Source organism: Heterodontus francisci, chromosome 3 (genome assembly GCF_036365525.1).
Source record: "Heterodontus francisci isolate sHetFra1 chromosome 3, sHetFra1.hap1, whole genome shotgun sequence".
NCBI classification, from domain to species: Eukaryota; Metazoa; Chordata; class Chondrichthyes; order Heterodontiformes; family Heterodontidae; genus Heterodontus; species Heterodontus francisci.
Window position 1 is genome coordinate 132,665,670 of NC_090373.1, and position 20,901 is coordinate 132,686,570.

General features: G+C 44.7%; 1 protein-coding gene across 11 annotated transcripts in view; it reads right to left on the reverse strand.

Annotated features, from left to right (window-relative positions):
* The window catches only part of LOC137360749 (fibrocystin-like), a 604,145-nt gene that overhangs the window by 255,381 nt on the left and 327,863 nt on the right, over positions 1–20,901 (reverse strand). For all 11 annotated transcript variants that reach the window (XM_068026018.1, XM_068026015.1, XM_068026020.1 and 8 more), the window contains 4 exons: positions 16,361–16,486; positions 5,988–6,121; positions 4,738–4,850; positions 2,451–2,556 (listed from right to left, as the gene is read on the reverse strand). In XM_068026018.1, the coding sequence (XP_067882119.1) occupies positions 2,451–2,556; positions 4,738–4,850; positions 5,988–6,121; positions 16,361–16,486 (479 nt within the window). The remainder of the gene's footprint in view (positions 1–2,450; positions 2,557–4,737; positions 4,851–5,987; positions 6,122–16,360; positions 16,487–20,901) is intronic.

Genomic DNA, 20,901 nt, shown 5'->3' on the forward strand with positions numbered 1-20,901 from the left:
CCAAATGGTCTACTCCTGCTCCTATTTCTTATGTTCTTATGAGTGTCACATCATGTGACAGGGCCTCTTCATCAATGCTTCATCTCTTTCTCTGGGGCTGCTGTAGCTGGGCAGGTGGCAGTTCTTGAGGGTCTGAAATCAGAAAATCAGCAAGGAAAGGTTGGCATGAGGAGGAAAACAACAGGTCCATGGTCATATCATCAGCAGAACATACCACTATCCTTAATGTTCTCAGTGATGCCAGATACTACAGGCTCTGTCACAGCTGGCTTCACCATGCAGAGAACCATATCCTCCTACAGGCTCAGGAGATGCAGGTGTCCCCCACTAGTTCTGCTCTGATCCTGGCGGTTGTGGGAGTCTTTGTCTTGCCAGACAGAGGGCAGAATATCAGTCATTGGGTTGCACTATGTTTGGGTGATAGCTGGAGGTGGGTGGAAGCAATGGGAGCTGGGTGTGAGGCTAATATCATTGGAATGTGTATGAGGGTGAGGTGGATTTCTAGATGGTAGGCATTAATCCTGAGTGCCAGAAATTTCTGATGGGGCTGTGGTGCATTGAGCAGTGTGAGAGTTGGTGGTGCAATGGTTTGAGGTCCTCTGAAGATGCATTCACTGACCTTGACCACCCATGTGAGGTGATTGAACTTCTTGCGGCACTGCTCTCAGGTCCTCGGGCCAGGCGCCTTGCATTGACCTCCCAGGCCATGTGCTCCATTCCTTTTGGAGGGTGGTCCTTGAGGGCTTCCTGTACCCACACCCACCCATCCCCCCCTCCCCCACAACCCTGTCTTTCGTCCTATCTACCTCCATGACTAAGGCCTCTGGCGCTGTATCCGTGAAACTAGGAACCCTCTCTCTTCCCTGGTGCTCCAGTTGTGCAGCTCCTACATGCAGCCAGTGTCAATACAGGCAGTCAGCAGTAGCATCTTTCCACTAAGTGTAGCTCTTATTAAAGAGGGGCAGACTGCCTTTAAGAGGAGCAGCCTGGCTGCGCAATGTGCTGTCTGTGAATGCTGCTTAGCCGTCTGCTGAGTGCTCAGGCAGCCAACAGCATGGGTTCCATTGAGACCAACAGTACAATCAGGTAAATGAGGAGGCAACACCAGGTTTGCCATAATGTAGGACAATAGTCCTACACAAAATAGTCCTACGGAACACAAAAGTCCGAGTGTATCAGGCCTGTGTCCTCAGTACCTTGCTCTACGGCAGCGAGGCCTGGACAACGTATGCCAGCCAAGAGCGACGTCTCAATTCATTCCATCTTCGCTGCCTTCGGAGAATACTTGGCATCAGGTGGCAGGACTATATCTCCAACACAGAAGTCCTTGAAGCGGCCAACACCCCCAGCTTATACACACTACTGAGTCAGCGGCGCTTGAGATGGCTTGGCCATGTGAGCCGCATGGAAGATGGCAGGATCCCCAAAGACACATTGTACAGCGAGCTCGCCACTGGTATCAGACCCACCGGCCGTCCATGTCTCCGTTATAAAGACGTCTGCAAACGCGACATGAAATCGTGTGACATTGATCACAAGTCGTGGGAGTCAGTTGCCAGCATTCGCCAGAGCTGGCGGGCAGCCATAAAGACAGGGCTAAATTGTGGCGAGTCGAAGAGACTTAGTAGTTGGCAGGAAAAAAGACAGAGGCGCAAGGGGAGAGCCAACTGTGCAACAGCCCCAACAAACAAATTTCTCTGCAGCACCTGTGGAAGAGCCTGTCACTCCAGAATTGGCCTTTATAGCCACTCCAGGCGCTGCTTCACAAACCACTGACCACCTCCAGGCGCGTATCCATTGTCTCTCGAGATAAGGAGGCCCAAAGGACAATAGTGGGAAAATAAACAGTGATAACAACAATATTTTTCAGTTGATTGGATACAGTTATTTTGATCTTTTCCCCAATAAACAGAGAAAAAGAACTGATGGTGAGGGCTGGGAAACAGAATAGAACTGTGTGGGAAAAGAAAATGTATAGTAATCACCTCCTATTGTCCTGAAATTCTTAAATGAACAGAGATCTTGACCCACTATGTTTATTTTTGTTTGTTATCTTTTTTAAGATTGATTAATTAATGGTGACTAGCCAGCATATATATAGCATGTTTCATTGTTGCAAAGGGGAGCAAAACGGAGAAAGGCACAAAATCAGCAATAAATAATGATGCTGGTGGTTTTAATGATGGTTTTACATTCCACCCATCTCCTCATTATGAACATGACATAAGCAGCATACACTATTGCAAATGTGAGGGGGATGTGACGTAAAAGCAGAGAACCCGTATGCAGCATAAACACCAGCATATATCTATTGGGTCGAATGGTCACCTTCTGTGCTGAAAATACATTGCAAGAGCAAGTCATGCAACAACATGCAGACATCAAAAGTTCAGTCCCCAGTGTTGTTCTGGGCATCCCCTCTTGGTGACAAAGCTCAACTCTACCCTTACCTGAGTTCCACCTTGGTTCTTCCAAGCAGTAAAAGTTTGGAATATTGCTGGAGAGAGAGAGCTGCCGTCCTGAGGATTGTACTCTGGATACACCCACAGACCATACCTGGTAAAAGAAATCATCATATCTTTACTTTGCAAGGTGACTCACCACAACCTTCTCCGGAGCAATGAGGGATGGGCTTTAAATGCTAGCTAGCCTTGCTGGCGACACCCACAAACCAAGAATTATTTTTCTTCATATTTCCCGAATTGCAAGAGATTATTGCAGCCCACTTGCCTTGTCGCAAAAATAGGGAAGTATATCCAATAAGACTCTGGACCAGATTTTCCTCCACAATTCCACCTGAAACCTGGACGGGACAGTGGTAGAAAACTGGGAAAAATATGCGCTAAGGCCCAATGCTGCCTCTCTGCCTACATCTGAATTGTCATCTACCCAGCACTGCCATGACTGCCACTGATCATCTCTGCCTCATCTGCTGTACATTAATGATGACAAAGAGGCAGAACCTGATTCCTGGTGGATCTTCTTGCTGGCTACTTTTGTTTACACTGTGTCCTAGGACTGCCAGGAGAAGCTTAGGTAACAGTAGAAAGGCCCCAAAATATTATAATGGATGGAAAGGGCCTAAAAATGGCCCCCTCAATCCAATTGGCTCCAAAAACTAACCTCTGGATTCAATTCAATCAGGCCAATTCAACTGAATTCTTCTTTCAGTCCCTTTGAATCTTCTTCCAACTTATCTTGCTTAAGTCAGCTAAATTGCAATGAACATTTTCCATTGATATTCACAGATCCTGGGATTTCTAACAACTGATAGAGTAATTTTATGTTGGAGCCCATGCCCTGACATAGAGATATGCCCACAAACAGCATGTATTAGGGATCTGGGCACCTTGCCCCCTCATTCTCCCATCCATTAATAGCAGGAACATCATTGTGAGCACATGCTCAAATATGTAAAGTGCACTAATAACAGACAAAGTTAAAAGTCAGGAGTGCCAATTCATACAAGTACTCCCTCATAAGATGTTATTCTCTATATGTCCACTTCCTGCTGAATTTACTATTTAGCTTTGTGTTGGGAGACCAAAGAATCAAGACTTTGTCTGGAACCAATTTTAAAATGGAGGAATGTGTGACTTAAGTGCACATGTTGAGAATTTGATTAGGTAATCTAACAAGATCAATCAGAAGCTAAAGGATTACTGTGTCAGGATAAGTATAGGGAACTCTCAATTATCCAATAATTTTGATTTTGGACCAGGAATTCCCCTCCATTATGGCACCTGGTGAATAATGGAAATGATTGGATAAATAGCACCACATGCAGTGTTGAAAGGCCTGTAATGTCTATAATGCAGTCCTGAAAAGGCGTCATCAAGCTCATTAAATAATTTGATAATGGCTTCACATTTCCTGACTATTTTTACACTGTATCCATACCAAAGTAAAAAAAAAGCTTCTGATGTGGCTTTAGAAGATTGGTTCCATTATTTGGTGTGTGCAAAATGTTTTTTGTCATTCCCACTGAAGGAGGATGCATGCAGTTGTTTAGGACGGTATGCTTGCTGACTTTCTACTACTGCCCCCACCACTACCACCTAATAGAAAAAAGCAAAGGGCAGATTTAGTTGACTGCTTCTCCATTCCCAATCTGGACAGGGACTACAATCCAGAACATCCTGTCTCTATTCAGACACCTGTACTTCCTACATGGGCCTAACACTGGTAGAAGGGACAGGCAAATTTGAATGCAATTACAGATCAAGGCCTTTCGGCTGCTGTTGGAGATTGTAAACATCATGGGAGAGCAGGGAGAGGCAGCAGAGAATATAAACCTTAAACCTACCTGTTGTCATTCTATGGCCTGCCCCTGGGACAGCTGCTCATCCTCCAGTCAGCAGGGGTCTGGGGTAAAATTACAGCTCTGTTTCACTTGGACACTGGGATATTCAATGACATTGCCTCAGGAAACACCCCCTTTTACCTCAGTGCAATGGGCCTTCACCTACTCCAGGTGCAAGCCAGTTCCGGGTGATCTCTGGAAATTCCAAAGCAGCATAAAGCAGAGACCCATTTCACCAGGAGGCCCCACATCCTTTTCCCTGGGAAATGGGCATTCCTTGTGGGTGAAAGTCAGGAACAGTTGGTCCCCAGGTTTTTTTTAATTATGTCTTCTTTTCAAATTAGACCAATTCTTCTTACCCATTATTCCCATTCAGCAAATGGTTGTTCCTCTGTAGCAGAAACAAATGTCAGTGAGTTTTCTTTAGGAATTACCTGAGACAAGAGTGAGCTGTGTTCATGCTGAAGGAGCCCAGTGGAGCACGAGAAGATCCCCCTGGGGGCAGGTGATATAAAAATCCATAACCGCTGGTGCACACTTCATTACCCTGTATAAGAGAAAACTTGAAAATCTTCACTAACTGGGTACTGAGCAATAAGAAACACGCACTAATAATAGCTCACTTAGAAGTTGTCAATTTCTTTCAAAATGCATTTAGAAGGTTGGTCTCAAGGGTGGTAATATTTAGGTGATGGAATCTAAATTCAGCTTCCCCATACTGTTTGCTTTAATACCCTATTACTTAGATGGTTCAGTGCATCAGCTCCAGATTAGCATTTATGTTTCTTTTGTTAGATTGGAGCATAACGCAAACCGTTGAACTGACACCAGTTCAGTAATATATTTAAAAGAAACTAAGGTCATTAAAGTTGCATTACTGCATTCTAATTTGTCTTGTGAGACTTCACCAAATTTGGAGACGGATGTGGATGTAATAGTTGAACTGGTCACACAATGACATCATCAGAGCACCTATCTTATCCATGGACCTGTATGCTGTGGTGGAGGGGAAACACACATCGAAATTCATAGAATGATACACCACAGAAGGAAGCCATTTAGCCCATCACGCCTATGCTAGTTCTTTGAAAGATCGATCCAATTGGTCCAACTTCCATGCACTTTCCTCACAGTTCTGCAAATTTTTCCTTTCTTAGGTATTTATCCAATTCCCTTTTGCAAGTTATTATTGAATCTGCATCCACCAGCTTTTCCAGATCATAATAAATTACTGCATGCCCCCTCATGTCACCTCTGGTTCTTTTGTCAATTGCCTTAAATCTTTGTCCTCTGGTCACTGGCGGGCAGCCATAAAGGCGGGGCTAAAGCGTGGCGAGTCGAAGAGACTTAGCAGTTGGCAGGAAAAAAGACAGAAGCGCAAGGGAAGAGCCAACTGCGAAAGAGTCCTGACAACCAATTTATCTGCAGCACCTGTGGAAGAGTCTGTCACTCTAGTACTGGCCTTTATAGCCACTCCAAGCGCTGCTCCACAAACCACTGACCACCTCTAGGCGCTTACCCATTGTCTCCCGAGACAAGGAGGCCAAAGAAGAAGAAGAAGGTCACTGATCCTCTTGCCACTAGAAACAGTTTCCCCTTATTTACTGCATCAAAAACCTTCAAGATTTTAAGCACCTCTATCAAAGTGGGAGAAAGGAAATAATAACTCAGGAGCCAAACATACCTCAATGAAATTGGTGGGTGCTTTAATATAGAATCCAGCTGGAGACACTGATTCGATATTGGAGAGTCCATCTGTGCCACTGATGCCAATCACTGTGTTATTCACTATTTTGACCCCTTTCTCCTCACCGACCTCTAGAATAACACAAATACAACACCATGGTATAATCAATCTCCATTGGGGCAAAACTAATCTTTGCTTATCAGAATTCTTTAAACAGACACGTATCACCAGCTGTCTAGGCCTCGATGTTAACACCCCACACCCCACCCCATGACAGGTAGGAAAGGAACTTCCCAAAAAATATATACTGATATCCTGTTTTACGGCGGTGGATATCAGGGCGTCTGCGTCCCCACTGTGGAGAGCAGATACATTCAATTAACATATTTAAATCAGACACCCATAGTGCAATTGGGAGCCTAATTTAAAATTCACTGCTGCTGCTGGTTTCCCAGGGGTTTGGAAACCCGACAGTGAAACAGAGGGAGGAACGACTGGTTCTACATATTAAGTGTCCTTCCCAGAACTCCTACTGGGTCAGGAGCAGCACCAGTGCTCCGCCCGACTCCCACGCCACTCAATATATCCTTCGGCCTTTTCCAGCCCGGATCGCCAGCTTCCCTAATTGCCAACTTCTCTCCCCCTCCTGATTGCCAGGAACCATTCACAACAGCCCCCATCTGCAGCCTCCTGCCACTGGTGTTCCCTCTCAGCTGCTGGTCAAGCTGTCAATTTGATTGACTGAAGCATAGGAAGCAGAACTAAAAAACGTTAATGAAGCCCATTAAGCTCAGCAGAATCTCCATGTTCCCAGCCTTGCTGGGCTCTTCAGCCATTTTCACCAAGTGAAATAGAAAAGATTAATCCTGCAACTATTTAAAACTAACCCACAAATGCATGACAGACAGTATCTGATAAATGGCAAGTTCAAACCAATGGTAGAAATCACTTCTTCAAACAAATTGCAATTAATACTGAAATGTAGTTCCAGATAGGTTAGTGGAGGCAGTGGTCAGGAATTGTAGATTTCTATGGTAGGACGAGTCCAATGTGACTCCCTCATCTGCCATACTTGTGCACAGCAAATGCAATGAAAGTTGAAAGTACCAGCATGTGTATACTGCATTGCAAAATGTCAATTGTAATAGTGTTTCTGAAAGTGTTAGGTTAATAACTGAGTTGCGCAATGAAAAATGTGCATAAAACACATTCACTATATTGTGTGGGATGTTCATCTCCTTTGTTCCTCACATGCTCCTAGTTCATAACTTCTCTAAACTCTTTCTTCATTGGTCGCCAAATTGATTAAATCTATTTCAAAACAAGGACTGGTGGTAAAATCAGAGGAAAGGCTGTGGGATTGGATGAATCCAGCCTGCACTGGCCTGTCGTTCAGCACCTAAAAGCGACAGTCAGTCTCTCAGCAGGCACGTACACCAAAGCCACTCACATTTTGTTTCTGGTTTCCAAATCAAACTATTTGTCTCAAAATCAAGCGAAATAGTAGGATCCGGAATGCACTGCCTGAAAGGGTGATGGAAGCAGATTCAATAATGACTTTCAAAAGGGAAATGGATAAATACTTGAAGGTGGAAAAATTGCAGCAGAAAGAGCAGGGGAGTGGCAGTGATTGGATAGCTCTTTCAAAGAGCCATCACAAGCATAATTGGCTGAATAGCCTCCTGTGCTTTATTATTCATGATTCTATTGAGAAATCTATACCCAGCTATTGGATTTCGGTTTGCCTAATCTGGATTGTGCATTCTCTCCTTTTAGGAACACATCTTTCCTACCCAAGTACAGAGATCTTCGGTGCAGGGGTGTCAAAGCCAAAGAATATGCAGGAATAATGCTGGAGTTTTACTTGCTCAGCTTACCATTGTTTGTTCAATTAGGACGCACTACTCAGTGAGGCAATTGTTTGCAGGGTTGGCAGCAGTACCTCAAGACATGCACGATGCCAATATCATCACCCTCTATAAAAACAAAGGTGACCGCGGTGACTGCAACAACTACCGTGGAATCTCCCTGCTCAGCATAGTGGGGAAAGTCTTTGCTCAACTCGCATTAAACAGGCTCCAGAAGCTGGCCGAGCGCATCTACACTGAGGCACAGTGTGGCTTTCGAGCAGAGAGATCGACCATTGACATGCTGTTCTCCCTTCGTCAGATACAGGAGAAATGCCGCGAACAACAGATGCCCCTCTACATTGCTTTCATTGATCTCACCAAAGCCTTTGACCTTGTCAGCAGACGTGGTCTCTTCAGACTACTAGATAAGATTGGATGTCCACCAAAGCGACTAAGTATCATCACCTCATTCCATGACAATATGAAAGGCACAATTCTACATAGCGGCACCTCATCAGACCCCTTTCCTATCCTGAGTGGCGTGAAACAGGGCTGTGTTCTCACACCCACACTGTTTGGGATTTTCTTCTCCCTGCTGCTCTCACATGCGTCCAAGTCTTCAGAAGACGGAATTTTCCTCCACACAAGATCAGGGGGCAGGTTGTTCAACCTTGCCCGTCTAAGAGCGAAGTCCAAAGTACGGAAAGTCCTCATCAGGGAACTCCTCTTTGCTGACGATGCTGCTTTAACATCTCACACTGAAGAGTGTCTGCAGAGTCTCATCGACAGGTTTGCGGCTGCCTGCAACGAATGTGGCCTACCATCAGCCTCAAGAAAACAAACATCATGGTACAGGATGTCAGAAATGCTCCATCCATCAATATTGGCGACCACGCTCTGGAAGTGGTTCAAGAGTTCACCTACCTAGGCTCAACTATCACCAGTAACCTGTCTCTAGATGCAAAAATCAACAAGCGCATGGGAAAGGCTTCCACTGCTATGTCCAGACTGGCCAAGAGAGTGTGGGAAAATGGCGCACTGACACGGAACACAAAAGTCCGAGTGTATCAAGCCTGTGTCCTCAGTACCTTGCTCTACGGCAGCGAGGCCTGGACAACGTATGTCAGCCAAGAGCGACGTCTCAATTCATTCCATCTTCGCTGCCTCCGGAGAATACTTGGCATCAGGTGGCAGGACCGTATCTCCAACACAGAAGTCCTCGAGGCGGCCAACATCCCCAGCTTATACACACTACTGAGTCAGTGGCACTTGAGATGGCTTGGCCATGTGAGCCGCATGGAAGATGGCAGGATCCCCAAAGATACATTGTACAGCGAGCTCGCCACTGGTATCAGACCCACCGACCATCTATGTCTCCGCTTTAAAGAAGTCTGCAAACACGACATGAAGTCCTGTGACATTGATCACACGTCGTGGGAGTCAGTTGCCAGCATTCGCCAGAGCTGGTGGGCAGCCATAAAGGCGGGGCTAAAATGTGGCGGGTCGAAGCGACTTAGCAGTTGGCAGGAACTGGCAGGGGAGAGCCAACTGTGTAACAGCCCCGACAAACAAATTTTTCTGCAGCACCTGTGGAAGAGCCTGTCACTCTAGAATTGGCCTTTATAGCCACTCCAGGCGCTGCTTCACACACCACTGACCACCTCCAGGCGCTTACCCATTGTCTCTCGAGATAAGGAGGCCAAAGAAGAAGAAGAACGCATTATCATAGAAGTAAAAATAGCAGTAGCAGAAAAAGATGATCCTAATCGGATTTTTTAAATCACTTTAACTTGCATCGTTTTACTGTGATAGTTATCATCACAAATGAGGCAGGATATCTGTACATTGCCTCTATTACTACCAGTTACACAGAAACTATGAATTATTGAATTATGATTGATTATGATATAAATCAAGATGTTACCAGTATTACTATGATATTGCTGCAATGTCAGTGAGTTGCTATTGGTTATTGTTGGTTTCAGGAAAACATGTTATGCTGAATGAGGATTTTTAATTCATCAGTTAGAAACCTACATTAAACCTTTAAAAAGGAAAGCTGGAATCCCACATGCAACCTTTAAAAGACTGGCAGCTAAGATGGGCACCACAATTTGCATTAAAATACCTCATATCCCAAGGCATCAAAGTGGAGACGCATGTCTAAAAAGTTCCCATCCACAGTTGAGTAAATTATCTAGTATCACCCTCGTTAGCAAGACATTCAAAGCCATCTTGGAGCATCCACTAGTGGAGGTGTAGCTCCATGGGGTAAACATTGAAACAGTATGACCTGAGAGAGAATTGGGATTCTTAGACTTTGGACTTCATTAAAGTAAAAATAAAATACTGAGAGAACCATGTGACAGTCTCCACAGGCTGTGTGAACTTGGAATTTCTGTTACACACAGCAGAAAAGCTTTGAAAGCTACCCCACTGCAGGACCCCATTGGGGATATCTCTCTCTCTCTCTCTCCCTCCCTCTCCAAGTATACCGCAATCCTGTCCACGCCTATCAGCGCTACAGACAGAGACCCCAGGGAGAAAGCCATCACTGTCTCCAAGAAAACTCTGAACCAGGTGGACCAGCTGTAAGTGCACCTCTACCTGCTAGGAACTTCAGAACTTCAAATTCATCCGGAAGACAACTGAATTACCAGACCCCACAGACTGTATATTATATTTATTTGTTCTGTACTCTAATCCAACAAAACTATTCTTCATCATTCTGTAACCTATTTGTGTGTATGTGATTCTCATATGTGTGTATGTGTGTGTGTTAAAGTTGGAGCATAGTTTATTATTTTCACTTAGATTGATTTTAAGTACATTAAACTAACCTCTTTCTACCTCAGGTCTTTCCCGCCCACCTGAGGTTCCTCTTTGCCTGCCCACCTGCAGTTCCCCTCTTCCCCGCCCACCTACACTTCCCCTCTTCCCCGCATACCTGTAGTTCCCCTCTTCCCTGCCCACCTGAGGTTTCCCTCTTCCCCACTCCCTCAGTGTCCCCTTTACCCCATTCTCTACTTCTCTTTCATGTCCTCTTCTCCCCCCCTCCAACTTGTTTCCCCACTTCCCCACCTTCAGTTTCCCCTCTTCACCTGCTTACAAGTCATTTCCTGGTTTTTGGAACTTCTCGCACAAACAGCTGGTTGGCACAAAACCACAAGCATAATAACTTTCCTTTCAGTGCAGCAGCTTTTTCGGGAGCAGAGTGTGAGCGAGTGAGCAGCTGGGAAAGTCAGTTTGAAAGTAAATTTAATTTCCTTTTGTTTTTCGGCGGAGGCCAGGGGGCTGCTGGGTAAGTAAAACACTATATATTTGGGCGGTTTAAAATAACTTTCCTTTCAGTGCAGCAGCTTTTTCGGGAGCAGAGTGTGAGCGAGTGAGCAGCTGGGAAAGTCAGTTTGAAAGTAAATTTAATTTCCTTTTGTTTTTCGGCGGAGGCCAGGGGGCTGCTGGGTAAGTAAAACACTATATATTTGGGCGGTTTCTAAACCCGAGACACCACACTTGTAGTGTCTCCCACCCGCCCTCCTCCTCTAACCAAAAAAAAAGGACTCGGTGGGGTGTTTATAAGGTAAGGCTTTTTCGATTTCTCTGGTTTTATTGTGATTGGTAAAAACTTTACGTTCCTTTTTCATTTAACTAAGTTTAAACTTAAGATTAAAAATGGCAGGAGATCTCAGACCCGTATCATGCTCCTCTTGCTCAATGTGGGAGCTCAGGGACATGGCTGATGACCCTGACTCCTTCACGTGCAGGAAGTGTGTCCAGCTGCAGCTCTTGTTAGACCGCATGACGGCTCTCGAGCTGCGGATGGACTCACTTTGGGGCATGCGCGATGCTGAGGAGGTCGTGGATAGCACGTTTAGTGAATTGGTCACACCGCAGATTAGGATTGCTGAGGGAGAAAGGGAATGGGTGACCAAAAGGCAGAGAAAGAGCAGGAAGGCAGCGCAGGAGTCCCCTGCGGTCATCTCCCTCCAAAACAAGTATACCGTTTTGGATACTGTTGAGGGAGATGGCTCACCAGGGGAAGGCAGCAGTAGCCAGGTCCATGGCACCGTGGCTGGCTCTGCTGTTCAGAAGGGCGGGAAAAAGAGTGGAAGGGCTATAGTCGTAGGGGATTCGATTGTAAGGGGAGTAGATAGGTGGTTCTGTGGTCGAAAACGAGGCTCCCGAATGGTATGTTGCCTCCCAGGTGCACGGGTCAGGGACGTCTCAGATCAGCTGCAGAACATTCTAAAGGGGGAGGGTGAACAGCCAGTTGTCATTGTGCACATAGGCACTAATGATATAGGTAAAAAACGGGATGAGGTCCTACAAGCAGAGTTTAGGGAGTTAGGAGCCAAGTTAAAAAGTAGGACCTCAGAGGTAGTAATCTCAGGATTACTACCAGTGCCACGTGATAGTCAGAGTAAAAATGAAAGAATAGTCAGGATGAATGCGTGGCTTGAGAGATGGTGCAGGAAGGAGGGGTTCAGATTTTTGGGACATTGGGACCGGTTCTGTGGGAGGTGGGACTATTACAAGTTGGACGGTCTACACCTGGGCCGGACTGGAACCAATGTCCTTGGAGGTGCTTTTGCTAACGCTGTTGGGGAGGGTTTAAACTAATGTGGCAGGGGGATGGGAACCAATTGAGGTCAGCTGACAGTAAGGAGGTAGTAACAAAAGCCTGTAAGGAACTAGATAATGAAGTCAGTGTGACTAAGGGGAAGAGCAGGCAGGGAGCAGATGATGAATATAAAGGGACTGGTGGTCTGAGGTGCATTTGTTTTAATGCAAGAAGTGTAGTAGGTAAGGCAGATGAACTTAGGGCTTGGATTAGTACCTGGGAGTATGATGTTATTGCTGTTACTGAGACTTGGTTGAGGGAAGGGCATGATTGGCAACTAAATATCCCAGGATATCGATGCTTCAGGCGGGATAGAGAGGGAGGTAAAAGGGGTGGAGGAGTTGCATTACTGGTCAAAGAGGATATCACAGCTGTGCTGAAGGAGGGCACTATGGAGGACTCGAGCAGTGAGGCAATATGGACAGAACTCAGAAATAGGAAGGGTGCGGTAACAATGTTGGGGCTGTACTACAGGCCTCCCAACAGCGAGCGTGAGATAGAGGTACAAATATGTAAACAGATTATGGAAAGATGTAGGAGCAACAGGGTGGTGGTGATAGGAGATTTTAATTTTCCCAACATTGACTGGGATTCGCTTAGTGTTAGAGGTCCAGATGGAGCAGAATTTGTAAGGAGCATCCAGGAGGGTTTTCTAGAGCAGTATGTAAATAGTCCAACTCAGGAAGGGGCCATACTGGACCTGGTGTTGGGGAATGAGCCCGGCCAGGTTGTTGAAGTTTCAGTAGGGGACTACTTTGGGAATAGTGATCACAATTCCGTAAGCTTTAAAATACTCATGGACAAAGACGAGAGTGGTCCTAAAGGAAGAGTGCTAAATTGGGGGAAGGCCAACTATACCAAAATTCGGCAGGAGCTGGGAAATGTAGATTGGGAGCAGCTGTTTGAAGGTAAATCCACATGTGATATGTGGGAGGCTTTTAAAGAGAGGTTGATTAGCGCGCAGGAGAGACATGTTCCTGTGAAAATGAGGGATAGAAATGGCAAGATTAGGGAACCATGGATGACAGGTGAAATTGTGAGAATAGCTAAGAGGAAAAAGGAAGCATACATAAGGTCTAGGCGGCTGATGAAAGACGAAGCTTTGAAAGAATATCGGGAATGTAGGACCAATCTGAAACGAGGAATTAAGAGGGCTAAAAGGGGTCATGAAATATCTTTAGCAAACAGGGTTAAGGAAAATCCCAAAGCCTTTTATTCATATATAAGGAGAAAGAGGGTAAATAGAGAAAGGATTGGCCCACTGAAGGACAAAGGAGGAATGTTATGCTTGGACTCAGAGAAAATGGGTGAGATTCTAAACGAGTACTTTGCATCGGTATTCACCGAGGAGAGGGACATGACGGATGTTGAGGTTAGGGACAGATGTTTGATTACTCTAGGTCAAGTCGGCATAAGGAGGGTTGGGTATTCTAAAGGGCATTAAGGTGGACAAGTCCCCAGGTCCGGATGGGATCTATCCCAGGTTACTGAGGGAAGCGAGAGAGGAAATAGCTGGGGCCTTAACAGATATCTTTGCAGCATCCTTAAACACGGGTGAGGTCCCGGAGGACTGGAGAATTGCTAATGTTGTCCCCTTGTTTAAGAAGGGTAGCAGGGATAATCCAGGTAATTATAGACCGGTGAGCCTGACGTCAGTGGTAGGGAAGCTGCTGGAGAAGATACTGAGGGATAGGATCTATTCCTATTTGGAAGAAAATGGGCTCATCAGTGATAGGCAACATGGTTTTGTGCAGGGAAGGTCATGTCTTACCAACTTAATAGAATTCTTTGAGGAAGTGACAAAGTTGATTGATGAGGGAAGGGCTGTCGATGTCATATACATGGACTTCAGTAAGGCGTTTGATAAGGTTCCCCATGGTAGGCTGATGGAGAAAGTGAAGGCGCTTGGGGTCCAAGGTGTACTAGCTAGATGGATAAAGAACTGGCTGGGCAACAGGAGACAGAGAGTAGCAGTAGAAGGGAGTTTCTCAAAATGGAGACGTGTGACCAGTGGTGTTCCACAGGGATCCGTGCTGGGACCACTGTTGTTTGTGATATACATTAATGATTTGGAGGAAAGTATAGGTGGACTGATTAGCAAGTTTGCAGACGACACTAAGATTGGTGGAGTAGCAGATAGTGAAGGGGACTGTCAGAGAATACAGCAGAATATAGATAGATTGGAGAGTTGGGCAGAGAAATGGCAGATGGAGTTCAATCAGGGCAAATGTGAGGTGATGCATTTTGGAAGATCCAATTCAAGAGTGAACTATACAGTAAATGGAAAAGTCCTGGGGAAAATTGATGTCCAGAGAGATTTGGGTGTTCAGGTCCACTGTTCCCTGAAGGTGGCAACGCAGGTAAATAGAGTGGTCAAGAAGGCATACGGCATGCTTTCCTTCATCGGACGGGGCATTGAGTACATGAGTTGGCAGGTCATGTTACAGTTGTATAGGACTTTGGTTCGGCCACATTTGGAATACTGCGTACAGTTCTGGTCGCCACATTATCAAAAGGATGTGGATGCTTTGGAGAGGGTGCAGAGGAGGTTCACCAGGATGTTGCCTGGTATGGAGGGCGCTAGTTATGAAGAGAGGTTGAGCAGATTAGGATTATTTTCATTAGAAAGACGGAGGTTGAGGGGGGACCTGATTGAGGTGTACAAAATCATGAGAGGTATAGACAGGGTGGATAGCAAGAGGCTTTTTCCCAGAGTGGGGGTTTCAATTACTAGAGGACACGAGTTCAAAGTGAAAGGGGAAAAGTTTAGGGGGGATATGCGTGGAAAGTTCTTTACGCAGAGGGTGGTGGGCACCTGGAACGCATTGCCAGCGGAGGTGGTAGATGCGGGCACGATGGAGTCTTTTAAGATGTATCTAGACAGATACATGAATGGGCAGGAAGAAAAGAGATACAGAACCTTAGAAAATAGGCGACATGTTTAGAGAGAGGATCTGGATCGGCGCAGGCTTGGAGGGCCGAAGGGCCTGTTCCTGTGCTGTAATTATCTTTGTTCTTTGTTCTTTTATAGTCAACAACAGGGGATCCAACCTCTGTGAGGTAAATGCAATAACACTTGCAGGTGTCATGTGATCAGCCATCACATGATCAAGGCTCTGTAAAGACCTCCAACTAGAATTGGCAATGCTAATGCTGACAGAGCAGGATTCCAGAAAATTTGAACCCTGTGTCTCAAAGATCACATACCATTTACAATGTTCTTATTAAAGCAAAAACAATACTACAACTAAGTACTATCTTGATAATTGTTTATCTCTGATAAATGTTTGCCCATAGACTATTTCGTGAGACAGTGAAACCCGGTATAAAGCTTGTCCATCGCCCATCATTGGAATCAGACTTTACAGCTCTGACACAAACTGGGAAACAACACTCTTGCCTCAGGCAGTTTCTAAAGAGATTGATAAATACTGATCGCAATGCTGTAAGATAGACACATGCAAATGGACCTTCTTCCTCTCTCACTCAACTGTGTCTGTTCAGGTAACTAGAAATACTGCAATATTAATGGGAGCAATTAAAAATAAGACATGAAATTGCTTAATACTTTATATGTTTGCATCAGTAATTGTCCCCTTTAATAATGATACTAAGAACCCACTCTGTAAGTCCAGATTGTGAGGTTTTTTTTGAATAGCTCGAAAGTAAAGTTAAAATAAGAAATTAAAAGCTGAAACAGTTTACTTGTTTGAAAATATCAAAGGTAATGTAAGCAGAATAATTGATTGATGGCTGATGGTTGTGCAGCTGTCATTCAATATTGCAACGTGGAGCTACAAGCTTCATACCTCAGTCTGTACATCAATGTCTGAGTCTTCTGGCTGACCAGCTGAATCATACTGCCAATTATGTTTGAAGTGCACAAGCATCTAACTTACCGAGCAGGACACCATGGCCTGAAATGTTAAACAGCACATTCTTCTCCACTCTCAGATCAGATATACCATTCAGGCCAATGCCTCTGCCAAATGAATCCCATATGGAGCACCCGCGGATATATGAATCTGTAAGAGAAAAGAGTGGCGTTATGGACTGTGGCAAGGTTAGTGCAGAGGGGGAATAACTATAGCTGTTATCCCGAGTTTAAGCACCCAAACTGTCAAACATTGATAACAATTTGACAAAAATAGTCAAATCCACCAGTCACAGATAGGGTATGTTTTATTTAATGTCAGGTGAATCAGTAAACTTGAGGGAGGAGAGGAAGAGAAAAGAAACCCCTGACTCCTCAATAAAATTCCAAACTGATTGGGATGAAACCATGGCTGAAACACAATCAAATAAATGTATTCATATTCTTTTAGCTGTGAAAGTACTTTGCAAATAAGCAATTTGGTACCCACGCTGATACATTAACCATAAAAAGAATTCATTCAATGTAGGCATCAAGAGATAAAAGAACGTCAGGTAAAAGGTAAGCATTACAGAGCTGACCTCAGTTTTAATTTTTATTTCACTCAAAATGGCCTCAGAGAAGCTTTTTTAAAAAAAACAGAATATATATACACAAACACATTCTTATCCCAATGACTTGAAAAGCTGTGCAGAAGACTGATTTCAAATTCCCTTGAGTGTTGTTGAACTTATTTGGAATAGCATGGAGCTGCCACTAATTTCCCTTCCCACCTCATGTAAATGAAATAATAATGAGGAATGGCTGGACTGAAGGTTTCAAGGATCAGTGAGAATGTTTTGAGTGTTTTATGGTCCTTGTTTTAAAGTGCACTGGGGTGCTGTACTGACAGGCCCCAGAATGTTTCAAACAGCTGTGTCAAGGTCAAGATCAAATGCAGATTTCTGGTACTACATCTCGTGCAAGTAGATGCACTGTTTATGTATCATATACGCATTGTAAAAAGAAACTGTAGGCCCCTGCACCAATAGACATATAATTGCACAGGAGGGGTTGAGTTTTATCAGCCCTCTAAGGCGTGGAATCCATAAAATAGCGAGAGAGGATGGGGGAAAGGGAGTGTCTGTCGTCTTCCTGTCACCATTCAATTTTGTCAGGTGCAGGGAGGGCCGAGGACAACCTTCCCGCAAATTAATTGGCCACTTAAGGGCCTCTTCACGCAGCTAGTGATATTTTACCAGCAACTGGTGGGAGCCCGCCACATGGGCAGGCTGCCCAAGAAAACCAGGCAGCCTCCCTGCGGGCTGGGCGGGGCGGGGAGTGGTGCAACTCTCTTGCTTTGGCAATCTATGGCCCACAGAGGACCCCCCATGGCAAAGGCTGCCCTAGCACCAACAGTCTGGCCCCCCTGCCCTCGACAACTACCACCCCACCGCCCATCACCACGACCTGCCTGACTGGCCCCAGAGAGCCTGTCCCCACTGCTATCGGGGTCTCCTTGGCTGCTCCTGGTCCTGGGCTTACTGCAGTACCAGCAGAGGCTACCGCTCCCAGTGGCGCTTCAGGGACGGCTGAGCTGCCAGCCCTCTGATTGGCTGGCAGCTCCTGGAGGCGGGATCCCCATCCTTAAAGGGACGGGGACACTAGCGTCGAGCAGTTAACTGCCTGAGCGCTGTAAGGGGGTTCCTTAGCACAGCCAAGGCGGAATTTCCCTCACCTTTCTGGCTGAGCATTGGGACCCCTGGGACCTGCATAAAATGCAGCCCGAGGTGTGCACTGTTCACATGAAATATGTGCAACGCCATTTACCACATAGTCAGCCCTCAAAATTGCAGCAAGATTATTTATAAACAGTTTCGTGGAAGTGGTTTAAGTTGCGTTAGAGTCCAGCACTCGCTATCATTTTGTATGTATCATGTAATTTGTGTACATGCAATTCAAGATCACAAATGTGAGTGTATTTCACGTGCCCCAACGCTGGTCTATATATAGTCTACAGAAAACTATTAGATTCTAGAGAAACACAGCATTTCATTCTTCAGTAAAGCGTTCTCTCATGAAAACCATCAAGTATTATCCTCTACTTTTTGTCATGACTATTAGATATAAAACTTTCCTCCCTATTCAGTGGATCACCTTGTACAAAGAGTAGGTACTGTATAACAATAATCAGAGCCAGAATGGTTCCCAGATTGGATTCAAACCTTTAAAGGGAGGGCAATGGGGGGGTGGCTCAGAGAGGAACATTTGGAAATTTTTGCCTCCTAACTGGCCTGGGTTTTTAATCTGTTTTTTCTGCTCTTGGGTAGGATGGGGTAAGATATCACAATTGTGTGGGACAGATTGGATGGACCAGAGAGCCTTTTCCTATCTGTCATTGCTTGTATTATCAGATATAGCCTGACCCCTTCCACCTGTATGTAGAAATGATCACTTATCCAGTTTAAAACCTACACATTAACAGTGACTTGCATACAAGCTATACAATGCCAAATAGTCAGCTATACCCTGTCAACTATATATGTACAGGGATTAACACAAGTGCATCCACCATACATTATCTGATGCAACTCAACTGCAAGCTTCAACCCAGAGCTTGAATGACACGATAGGGTAAATTTAGCTTGGTCTTTTTCCAGCTTTTGTGCCTTGCTTGACAAGAATATGGATCTGAGAATCAGGTGCGAAAATCAGTGTAGCCGATTCAAACCATATCTTTCTAATTCAATTTAATGGCTGGAGAATCAGGAGCCCTGTCTTGTGAGTGTGCTGAGCCTCCCACCCCATTCTCTGATCTGCATTCCAAACACACTATGCTCTACGCCCAGAGCACAACCTGGTAGGTATGCAGCGTAATGTGTTGTGAGCATGGGTTACTGAATGATTTACCCTTAAATCTAGATTATATATAAAATGCCACATTTACTACCCATTAAAGAACCTGGAGCTTCTAAAGGGCAATAATAACATGTCACAGATTTTCTGTAACAGAAAAAAATCTACACAGTTTACTACACCTTACAATCCATCGGGGGTTTATACATACCTCAACTACACAGCATCTGGGACAGATAACCTGACACAGATCTGGTACATATGTGATACTGCAGAAGTTTCTGTTATTCCCCACCAACCCCCTCCCCCACCACCATCACCTATTCATTATTGGATGCAGGCCTACAGCAATTGGTGAATTGCACATGGACAAATGATAGGCAGCAGGAAAAGTGCACAATTCTGATCAACAATGCTCCTTTATAACATCGGCACAAGCAGTCATTTCCTCAGCTTCGCTGCAGAATCAGTGCTTCAACCTGTAATGCATATCTGTGGATAAGATGCTTTCCACCCTATTTCTCTCAAAACAAAGTCATCACCGTTTAGATCTGCTCTTGGGGATAACAGGAGAGCCGCTGTGACTGCATGACCTGCTCTTTAGGTTTTAACCTCTGAGAGAGAAATTCTGGTTGCCACAGTGACAGCACAAACAGATCCCACAGGTTGCAGGGAGAGCAGTGATAGAATGAATCAAACTATCCACTGAAGCAACTTCAAGACACAATGGGTTTAATTCACAATTGTTGCTGGCACTGCTCATATTAGTACTATCGTATTAGTACCAACTTCAACAAAATAAGATTCAGGGAATTCCATGTTATTTATAATTAAGAAGGAAAAGAAAGAAAAGAACATTTACTTTAGACACAAATATTTGGCATAGGTCCTTCAAATTGTACCAATCCGAACCCAACAGGATGGCATGGTGGCTTGGCCCAGTTGACTGCTACATATCCAGGGAGCATGTTTGTGCCTGCAATACCCCACGTGGAGCGTTTTTGATCTGAACTCTGCTACTAAGGGGACAATTCCTGGCCTTTATTCACATATAAAAAAATTAGAGATCCATACTCACACCATTTGATCCAATCTGGAAAGGATTTAAAATGTGCTACATTTTTACCAAGTGGTCAAATTTTACAAGGAACATTGGGTAAGACTAACATGTGGACTCACAGCAAGTAGCCATTATTGAACTTTATTTACACCTCCCCAACAGAGAGGGCAGCAGAGAGGGCAGTATATCAAAATGCTCAGCTATTACTAGATACTACAGTCCCTCCTCACTTAAAAAAACTTATACATGGAAATGTAAACAGTACATAATTTCCCAGAATACAATAACTGAAATTTAACAGGTTGGGTTGCATTTGCATGCTTGTTGTTACTGGAATCAGTTACGACCAGGTGAGGAAGGGTCTCCTTTCGCCCCTTCTCTGGTGTGACCACAATAGGGTTTATTCTTTTAACACAGTGATTTAACTTACCACCTCCGTGAGCACTTGCTCACTGTTCCTCTAATTAGAATTGTAAATGAACCAATCAGACAGGTTTCCTTGAGTTTAGACAAGAAAGATGTAAGTTTATTAAGATTATCATTCTAAAAGGTTAAAATGAGTAAAAAGAGAGGCGCGTGCACACACATGCACACACATAGATACAAAAAGGAAAAAGAATTGGGAGGTTGAAGTAAAGTCCGTAATAAATGGAATTCAAATACTGAATTTC